Source organism: Mandrillus leucophaeus, unplaced genomic scaffold (assembly GCF_000951045.1).
Source record: "Mandrillus leucophaeus isolate KB7577 unplaced genomic scaffold, Mleu.le_1.0 Scaffold268, whole genome shotgun sequence".
In the NCBI taxonomy this organism is placed as follows: Eukaryota; Metazoa; Chordata; class Mammalia; order Primates; family Cercopithecidae; genus Mandrillus; species Mandrillus leucophaeus.
This window is the reverse complement of record NW_012102787.1, coordinates 3,108,479-3,119,788: the sequence shown is the minus strand read 5'-3', so window position 1 is coordinate 3,119,788 and position 11,310 is coordinate 3,108,479. Positions and strand designations below refer to the sequence as shown.

At 33.9% G+C, this 11,310-nt stretch overlaps 1 protein-coding gene across 1 annotated transcript in view; it reads left to right on the top strand.

The window, feature by feature from the left end:
* Positions 1–10,537, top strand: part of SPACA1 (sperm acrosome associated 1) — an 18,938-nt gene extending 8,401 nt beyond the window's left edge. Inside the window, exons 3-7 of the mRNA XM_011984453.1 lie at positions 1,202–1,303; positions 2,320–2,426; positions 3,071–3,206; positions 7,869–7,989; positions 9,901–10,537. Of these exons, the coding sequence (XP_011839843.1) occupies positions 1,202–1,303; positions 2,320–2,426; positions 3,071–3,206; positions 7,869–7,989; positions 9,901–10,054 (620 nt within the window). The 3' untranslated portion in view covers positions 10,055–10,537. The remainder of the gene's footprint in view (positions 1–1,201; positions 1,304–2,319; positions 2,427–3,070; positions 3,207–7,868; positions 7,990–9,900) is intronic.
* The last annotated feature ends 773 nt before the right edge of the window (positions 10,538–11,310 follow it).

The window sequence follows — 11,310 nt, the reverse complement described above, 5'->3', positions numbered from 1 at the left end:
AAAAAAAAAAGTCTTTCATAAACTCAAGTGGAGCCTTACTTCAGCCATTCTTAGCCATCATTTCTCTTAACCAAAGACCTTCTTCCTTCCATCCTTCCATTTTCTTATTTCATATGTAGCCTTCTCCCTTACTATTCAAAATGAGGTCCACAGACTGCAGCAGTATCACCTGGCAGCTTGTTAGAAATGCAGAATCTCAAACCCATTCAAGAACAGCTAACTCAAAATTTGCATTTTAGTAACATCTCCAGTAAGATAACATCTTAGAGGGGCTGGAAGAGGAAATCTAGTAGTTAAGGAAATAAAAATGGACTCTTTCTTAACCTGTCTTAACATGGCACATTTTTCAACATGTAGCTAATCCTGCATTTTGTTATTTCTCTCAATTGTGGTGATGTGAGGCAAACTCTGGAATTCTGAGATCAGTTAGGAAAGTTAATTTCTTGTTACAAAAAGTGTGACGATCTAAAGAGAGCATCCTGTTGGAAATGGAGATTTGGTCAGTGATAGGTTGTCCTCTCTATATTTAATACAGACATTTTATGAATCTAAATATTTAAAGGCATCGTTTATGCTAAAATGTGATTTTTTATTTTCCTCCAGAGCTTCCCCCATGCTTCTCCAGAAAGTTCCTGGGTCAAATAAATTTGGGAAATACTGTATACCACTGTATTCCATCAAATCCACGACTTTATGGACTGTAGGAAGTACATTTTATGTACTCTAAAAAGGAAAAATACTGCCAATTAATTTATGACATGTTATCAATTGTAAATGTATTCTGATTTTACAGATGTTAAAATGTAAAAATGTAAAAATTTTACATCTTAGATCCATGCAGATGTACACAATAGCATGTTAATTTACTAGCATATTAAAAGTTCCCTCAAAATTCTGTAGTAAAGCGATCCCTTTAATTTCATTTAATGTACTATTTTCAAATGTGCATGATTATGGAATCCTTTTTCTTATGGTACCCAGAGGAACTAGTGTTTCACATAATTCACTCCAGAAAATGCTGTTTTAGGAAATAATTCAAAATGCAGAGCCAGAAAAATTTTAAGTGTTATCATTCTGAATTTAGGAGCTTAATTTCTGAAATTAGAAGAAAAGTCTCAAGAAAAGACCTAGGTGGGGAAGTGAAGACACTATGGAATCAGTTTTTTTCTTAACATTTGCCCTTTTTTATCTTAAACCAAAGGTATTGGTGTTAGAGAAGTTATATTAACAAATGGATGCCCTACTGGTGAATCCAAGTGTGTCGTACGGGTAGAAGAGTGCCGTGGACCAACAGATTGTGGCTGTGAGTTGAATTATGTATTGGAGGGAGACTGTGGGCAAGAGTTTACTCTGGGGAAATATTTTTCACCTCAGGTTGCCACTGAGTAGAAGGAGGCAACCAGTTGACATACTGAAAGGAAATCATAACATTTTAAATTCCACTTCTTTAAACAGTTATAGTTCTGAGCAACTTTCTGATTTTGCTTCACCTTTTTTCAGAGACATATAAAAGTTAACATATATTCTCTATAATACACTGGATGCTTACTGTATATAGGATCTATAGTTGAGGCTATCCTGTGGCGAAATGCTTTTGATGCTTTGATCATGGCATTTTGTCAGTAGATTTGTAAACTTTAAATTGGGAACGTTGACAGCTGTTCCATATATCACATTATGCTGTTTTGAAATTTCAGTATCTCTGATGGGAGTCCCTAACAAGTACATTGGAAGCCACTAATAGATCTCATAGTTTAGTCTAACAGATGACTAGGTCAATTACAACTTATTCTGCATAAGGAGCAGAGAGCCATGGTGTCTCCTCACTTGCTTCTTTTGGTGACTATCTTTGCACCTATCAGTCTTCTGTTCCTCTACACTCAAACTCCCAATTATAAGTTTGATAACTTCCAGCATATAGTTGATTTTTAAAACTGGAGGTGGCTTTTTAAAGTAGTATTGTGACACCTGTAATCTTAGCACTTTGGGAGGCTGAGGCAGGAGGATCACTTGAGCTCAGGAGTTTGAGACCAGGTTGGGCAACATGATGAAACCCCATCTCTACAGATTTTTTTGTTTTAAATTAGCCAGGCATAGTGGCATGTGCATGTATTCCCAGCCACTTGAGAGGCTGAGGTGGGAAGATGGCTTGGGCCCAGGAGGCAGAGGTTGCAGTGAGCCAAGATCATGCCACTGCACTCCAGCCTGGGCGACAGAACCAGATCCTGTCTTAGGAAAAAAAAAAAAAAAAAAGGGTAGTGTCATGTATAAACCAATTAATAATGCCCAATCGTATTTATGTGTTTAATTTTTTTTCAGGGGGTAAACCAATTTCAGAAAGTCTTGAAAGTGTTAGACTGGCATGTATTCACACATCTCCTATAAATCGTTTCAAATATATATGGAAACTTCTAAGGCCAGACCAAGTGAGTAATGAATGGATATAACCTGGTGCTTTCTAGTGAGTGATAAAATTTGTTTCTCAGTTCTGATGGTTTTCAGAAAACTTTCTTTTTAAAAGCAGTTTGCCAAAATGAAGTTAAGAATTATACAACTTTATTATTTTGGAATTTTAAAATTTTCATTATTTGGTAGGACTAAACTTTACATACGTCCAAGGGCCAGCTATAATCAGGACTTTAAAACGTCCATTTTATACAAAGTATTCCATTTTGGAAGCAAGGTTTTCATTGGCTTATATAGGAGTTGTGTAATAATAACAGTGGCTAACATTAATTAAAGGTTTATTAAGTGCCAGACATGACACTGAGTGCTAGAGCCTTTTTTAATCCATGTAACAATTCTGTGAGGTAATCACTATCATTATATCAGTTTTTACAAATGAGTAACTGAGGTACAGTGAGTAACTTGTCCACAGTCACACAGGCATGAAGTGGTAGGGTTGGGATTTGAAATCTGGATTGTGTGACTGAAAATCCATGTAGAGCATTAATTACTTAACTAGGCTAAGGGAGACAGTAACCCTCCTTTCCGTAAGAGAAATAAATTGTTTCCTGGTAAGTGTACATGAAGAATGTTGATACTTTGTTATTTTTGTCTTTTTAAATAGCAATCCATTGTACTTGTAAATGATTCAGCAATCCTAGAAGTACGCAGGGAAAATTACCCGTTGGCTTTCCAGTGTGACACATTGGATAATAATGAAATAGTAGCAACTATTAAATTCACAATCTATACGAGCACTGGTAAGTGTCCAGCAATGTCTTGGTTTGCTTATATGCCAAACTTTAAAGAGCATTAAAATCACTTGGAGGCTTGTTAAAACACCAATCTCTAGCCCTACCCCCAGAGTTTCTGATTCAGTAGATCTGGGATGGGACTGGAACAAGAATTTCCATTTCTAACAAGTTTCCCTGTTGCTGCTGGTCCCAGAGACCACACTTTGAGAACCACTGGTTTACATCATTTAGACTTTTCTACAAGATACTAATTAATTTCTTTTTCACAAAGTAGTCACAGTTGCCTCACTTTGGGAAACTGGTGTATTTCTTTTTCTTTTTTTTTTTTTTTGAGATGGAGTCTTGCTCAGTTGCCCAGGCTGGAGTGCGGTGGCCTGCTGGCACGATCTCGAGTCACTGCAAGCTCCGCCTCCCGGGTTCACGCCATTCTCCTGCCTCAGCCTGCCGAGTAGCTGGGACTACAGGCGCCCGCCACCTGGTGTATTTCTTAAGTATCTTCAGAGAACAGTCCTCTAACTTGAATTATATTCTTGCTTTTACTTTCATTAGAAAAGTGAAAATGGATAAATGGAATTCTCATGGATGCTTATGAAAATTTTCATTCAGTAAAATAAATAAAATTAAGAAATACAATGTCAAAGTATGTCTCTTTAAAAATTATATATTTGAAGCAAATGTTTTTTGATGAAGCACTAATACAGTTCTCAAAAAAATATATCACAAAATGCAAATATTGTCCTGAATGTCATTTTGCATATTAGAAACCATATTTTCCTTGTGAGTTAGATCCATTTGCATATATTCAATTTAATCTGTGATGTCTTACATATCCAGGTAATTATTTCCTTTTGTTCAACTGCTCTTAACTGTTTTTACTGTTGTTATCAACTTTGTTGTTAGCGATGTGGGGACTTGGTCACAAGTTCTTTTGAGAATCCTATCAAGACTCAGGATCCTTTTTCCAGAAAAATGTCCACACACAAATATGCCAAAAGTTACATGTAATTTTAAAGGAGTTTTTGGACTTCTTGAAGCTATTTCTGAACACAAAGTAAAGAGCTTCTGCTGTAGTTTAAAGATACCGCACAACATAACCATTTTATTGAAATGAAAACAGGTTAAAGTGTTTTAGAGTGATTTTAAAAAATAAACTACTATTTAAACCTTCTTTGATACACTGTTTAATGAGTTTAGAAACATCTTCATGGTGAAAGCTAATAATCTTATCCCTCTACTGGGATAACAGGTGTCATTAAAAGGATAATTTTCAATAAAGCTCTAAAAAAGGCAAGAGAATAAAAACATCATTAAACTAAAAAATATCTCAACTGGCCCTCGTTCATGATGTTAAAGGTGTGTGGAGCCATTGTCAGTCTTTGTCCCTACTACCTTGTCCCTGTTAGGACAATTCAGTGTGGTTAGCTCCTCTCATACGTAGAAGGGAGCATGCATTTGGTAATGTATATGTTAAAGACTGGAACACAGACCCTAAAATGTCAGGCCTTTATTGAGACAAAGTTAACTTCTCTCTCTTACATCAGTCCAGGAATGGTGGGATAACTCTGCCATCTCTGTACGTGCACTGATTGAATGACAAAATGTTTTTAGAACACTCCAGTATCTATTAATTTCTTTAGACATGACAATTGGGTACACCACTGCAACAGACCCCTCTGACTGATTAGAAATCAAACAAATGTTTTGGCTAGAAATGTCTACACAATATGGTACTAGCATGAAACAAATATGTAATAGAGATATTTTTAGAGTAAATATGGTTTCCCTAGTGAAAAATTCTCATCCATTCACTTAAATATCAGATTTTTCACTCCCACAATAGTTGTCTTTCATAATTAGGCATTGTTAAAAAAGATACTTTGAAGTACTCAGAGTGTGACTATATTTGGAAATAGGATTTTTTGCAGATATAATTAGTTAAGATGAGGTTATACTAGAGCGGAGTGGGCCTTTAATCCAATATAACTGGTTCCCTCATAAGAAGAGGACTATTTGGGCATGTTTGTGTGCACACAGACACACAAACACAGACGGAGCGTGGGGTGGGGAATACCAGGTGAAGACACAGAGAGACACAGGGAGAAGACAGCCATGTGAAAATGGAGACAAAAATTGGAGTTATGCTACCAGAATCCAAGGAATGTCTACCAGAATCTGAGAAGCTGTAAGAGGCAAGGAAGGATCCTCCCCCAAGAACCCTCAGTGGGAGCATGGCTCTGCCAACACATTGTTTTCAGACTTCTAGCCTCCAAAACTGTGAGACAATACATTTCTGTTGTTTTTAAGTCACTCAGTTTGTGGTACTTTGTTATGGTGGTCCTAGGAAACTATTATGTACATAAGCTTAGTTTATCTAAAAGGTGAGAGCATCAAATTTAGCCTATTTTTCATTAAACATTTCAATAGGAAATTGAGCCTATTTTTTCATTACCTGTAAAAATAGTCTCGGTGACCCTTGCAAGACTACTGTTGTAATAAATAAAATCTTCATGCCCCTCTCTCTCCACCCTCTCTCAGCTAACATTGCAGAGTAATGGATAAATGAATTTTGCATTTCTCCTTGTCAGGTTTCAGTTATAAAAGGTGTCTTTTATTTAAGTTTCCAAAGTGCCACCACTTGTGTAAATCTAAAGTTATTCTGAAATAAAAAGATTTTTTTAAATCCAACAATGTTGGAACATAAATATAGATGTACTTTCTCTAGCATACTTGAAACTATTTAGCAAGATCCCTAACTTGAGTTTTTGGCTGTGGAATTACTAGGCAAAATGGAAAGTTATACTCCATGATGTCTAACAGATAGGGAAGCAAATCCAGAAAAATAAGCAGTTGAGATTGCTCATATAGAAGACTACTTCTGACAGAGTGGTACTTATCAAAATCAAAATATTTAAATAGTCAAAATATACCTTGTATAAATTAAACCTCCCTGAACCTTGGTTTACTCATCTGTATAATGCAATGGTTGGATCAGATCATCTCTGTGGTTCTTTCTTCCATGAATCTTTTATGATTCCAGAATTTGGGGACATAAAAGAGCTACAATAAAGACATATAATTCACAAAGGGAGTAATATTCTATGTTAATTGGCTTTTTACCAGTTTACAATGTAGTAATACTATAATACCTACAGTAGACTGGTTTTGTCTCTTTAATAACCTTATTTGCTGAAAGAGCAGAGAGATATGGGAGAGAATGCTTGATGTAAGAGTGGTGCATGAGGTGGGTACAGTGGTGTGTGCCTATACTAGCTACTTGGGAGGCTGAGGTGGGAGGATCACTTGAGCCCAGGAGTTCAAGGCCAACCTGGGCAATATAGCAAGACCCCATTTCCTAAAGAGAGAGGGGTCGGGGTGTGTGGATATGTGTATGGAAAACGATGAGCTTCAATTCCTTTCTTATAGCAAATATAAAAATTGGAGAGGTATCAGAGTCTTAAGTGTAAAAGCTAAACCCATAAAGTTTTAGGGAAGAAATATAGGAGAATATTTGCATGATTCAGGAGTAAGCAAAGGTTTCTTAGACATAATTCAGAAAACAATCACCATAAAAAGAAACATGGAATAAATCAGACCGCATCAAAATTAAAAACTTCAGCTCATTAACAGAAATCATTAGGATAATGAATAGGCAAGCCAAAATCTGGTAGAAAACATTTATAAAACATGTACAGTCAGTACAATCAGTTTGAGAAAGTTCTCATGGTTTCTTAGAAAGCTAAACACACATCTGTCTACCCTACGACCCAGCAATTTCTATTATTAGATATTTAGCCAAAAATTAAGATATATATTCACAAAATGACTTGTATAAGAATGTTCATGGCAGCTTTATTTATAATATCTCACAACTGGAACAGCCTAGGTATCCATCAGTAGGAGGACGAGTAAACAAATTGTGGAGTATACCTAGTAATAAAAAAAAGATAGTTGCATATAACAGTATGGGTGAATTTCTAAAACATTATTCTGAGTAAACAAATCTTTACACAAGAGATTACCTAGTGTGTGTTTCCATTTATATGTAGTTCTAGAATAGTCAGAGCTAATCTATGGTGAAAAAGAAAATCAGGATACTTGTTGCCTCTGAAGGATGAAGAAGGAATTAATTAGGAAGAGGCTCAAGGGAGCTTTCTGGGGTATAGTAATATTCTATATCTTGACTAGCATTTAGTTACTTATACGAGTTTGCCTTTGTGAAAACTAAGCAAATGTACATCTAAGATCTTTGTGCAATTCTTTGTGTGAAAATTTTATTTCAAAGAAAAAACTAATATTAAAATCCAGTTAATGATGTGCTTGCTGAAAAATTTTGGGGGAAGTATACTGACATTTGTAAATTATATTGAAATGCATAAAAAATAAGATGGATTAATGAGTTGATAGAGGAATGGATAGATGAATTTTAAAATATTAATGGTAGTATTTAGATGGTGGTAATACAGGCTGTTCATTGTCAAATTCTTTTAACCTTTTTGCATGTTTGAAAAGGAGATTTCAAACATGCAGAGCAAGATGATTAATAATTTTCTCTGCACTAAATATTTCTTTATGTTTCTAGAGTTGTTTTTCAAATATCAACTTTTAAATTAGATACTCATTTCCTTTTCCTCAGTAGTCATACTCATTAGGTTTGTGTGTTTTCTCTAGAATTGCAAATGAGAAGATCAGGCCTACCGGTCACTGATGCAGCCCTAATTTTTGTGCTGACTATAGGAGTCATTATCTGTGTATTTATAATCTTCTTATTGATCTTCATAATCGTAAATTGGTAGGTGAATGGTGGAATGCATCATCACCCTTGATTGACATCCTCCTCTTCTCCCCTCTCCTCATCCAGTGAATTGCAAAGCCCTGTCCGTGTTGTCTCCTACATGTTGCCTTGAAACTGTCCATCTCCTTTCATTACTCCTGTGACTGCCCTAGTTCAGGCTACCCCATCTCTTTATGTAGATGCTTTTTAAAACAATCTCATGACCTGCTTCTCGAACTACGAGAGAGCTTTTAAATGCGATTTTTACAATTTTACATGGTAATTGCTTTAAAAAGTTTTATTTAATGAATATTTGTGTTGTCCAGTTTTGGTTCTCTCAACTCTAAAACTTGGTTATTGTAACCTACTAATTCATTTGTATGACAATATTTATAATACCTACATGAGTAGTACACCCTGGTAAATCTGAGGGCTCATGTACTATTGATTTGTAGCTGATGCATCACAAACTAAAAATGAATAATGAACACAAAAGGCATTTCTTAGAGAAGAGGTAATATATATGTTTTATATGTATGTACATATATTGTATATACAATATACATATATCTATGTACATATATTCTATATGCAATATAAATATATCATATATAGGTCATATATGTGTACCAAATATGTATATAGTATATATTATTTATATATAATATATAATATACATGTGTATATAATATATGGGTTATATAATATATATGTAGATCTATGTATGTATAACATATACAACCTCATATCTAAGATGTGCCTTTTTATTATTTTTAGTTTGTGATGTATATATATTACAGATGATTGTGTATACATCACATATATATATAGTATGTATGTATATGAGCCCTCAGGCTTACCAGGGTGTAATACTCATGTAACTATTATAAATATCATCATATATATTACACATGCATATTTGTACCATGTATACACATATATGTACCATATATGTATACATACATATATGTGTATTATGTATGTGTATACATATATAAATACATATATGTAATATATATGTATCACAGACTAAAAATAATGCATAAAAAACACTTATTAGAGAAGAGGTAATATATATTATATTTACATCCATGCATATATAGTACATATATATGTATATAATATATATACATATAGTACATACATATGACCTGTATACAGTATATATACTACATTTACATATATTATATATACTATATGTACACAGATATATACTATATATACTTATATATTATATATTACCTCTTCTTTAAGAAGTGCCTTTTTATTCATTATTCATTTTTAGATTATGATGCATCAGCTGGATGCATCATCACAATGAACCGGCTGGAAAATGATTTTGTTATGTATTGTAGGAAGTACACTGAGGACTTTAAGCGAAAACAATTGTTTTCATAAAATTTTCCAAAGGAATTATTTTTTTTAGTACGTCCCAGACCCCCCACCCCTATAGAAGTGTTTTTAAAAATCAGCCTTCTGATTTTTTTTCCTGAGTAGGTATAGTTGTGTAACCTTAGTGTAGGTGCTAAACATTTTTGAATAGTAATTTTTATCATTGTAATTTTTAAAAATTTTATTCTTTATTGAGATAAAATTTGAATATAAAATTTATCATTTTTACCATTTTAAAGTATACAGTTCAGTAGTCATAAATACATTTATATTCTTTTTCTTTCCTTTATAATATACCTGTAATATACCTGTAATGTAATGTACCTGTAATATATACACAGGTACAAATATATATATACAGGTTATATATATTTGTATATGTACAGGTTGTATATATTTGTACCATATATAATATATAATATATACATGCAGGTAATACACACACATATATATTTCTATACATAGAAAATATAGAAATCTATTCAGTTTTAGTTTTCGCTTCATATGGTGGTTTTGGTTTTTGCTTTTTTCTTCCAGGGCAGCAGTCAAGGCTTTCTGGGGGCCAAAAGCCTCTACACCTGAGGTACAATCAGAGCAGAGTTCTGGGAGATACAAAGATTCAACTTCTCTTGACCAATTACCAACAGAAGTGCCTGGTGAAGATGATGCTTTAAGTGAATGGAATGAATGATGTATGAATGATATATAACAAATCAAAGGATATTACAGAATATTAGATTCATTATTATAAAAATAAAATATACATTGAAATACTTTAATAATGTTGCAATGGATTGCCACAGTGTGAAGGAAATGCAATGTGAGGATAGGACTGTTTTATCAGTGCTTTTTTCCAGTACAGTTATCAAATACTACTTTTAATTTGTTCTCAACACTTATTTCAGGTAATAGCTTAGGGATATTTATCTAAAGGTACCCCCAACAAATCTTCTAAGTGCATTTTTGATCACTTTGATAACTTCTTAGGTGATTTGCCTGTTTTGTCCTAAATAAGAACAATGTAATATAGAAATGCTCTACACATTAGACTTCCTCTCCCCTGAAAGCACTGTGTTGAACTTGCTAAAGCAAATCACACTTTAGAATTTCTGCAGGGAATGTGACATACAAAGTTTGTAAGACATGAAGTAATAATGATAACAATAAATACTTAGTGACTACTATGTGCCAAGCATTGCTCAATCCATTTTCCATATATTAGGTGACTTAAATATGATTCTATATAGGAAATACGTAAGGAAGAACTGGAGAGGAACTTGGAGGTGCCTGAGGAAATGACATGAATTTAACACATCCTATATTTCTCAGAGAAGCAGTGAGTTGAGGACTTTTGAATAACCACTGATAAGCACCTTCATTGTTCTTGGTATACAGGTAACATCTCAGAACCAAGGTACTTATTTTTGAACATTATCACTGCCTTTTTGTTCTGTGTAATTATGTGATACTGTTATGGCCAACTATCAAACAAGGTACCAAGACATTACTTTGATTCAGTAGACTTCATCAGAAATGAATTGTCAGAGGTTATCATGGTAGCACAAAATATATACTTTTTAATGTTTATATGAATTCTATGCCAACTTTATTTCTATTATTATGGGATTAATCTGATACCATTAACTCTTTGCACACCTGTGCAGAAGACATTGTAAATGGGCATTTATGGTACACCTCCCTCTAGTAGCCAAGAAATAGGCTGTGTTGTAGAATTATTCATGTTTTCTGTTACATAGCATTTGTATTTGAGAAAAGCAATGAGGAATTGGCTGGAAAATGATTTTGTTATCTATTGTAGGAAATCCACTGAGGACTTTAAGTGAAAAAAAATTGTTTTCATAAAATTTTCCAAAAGAATTATTTTTTGTTGCCCCCGGAGGTTCTGTCTGGGGAGTTTCTCAGTTGGTAGTGGCTCAGTAGCTTTGG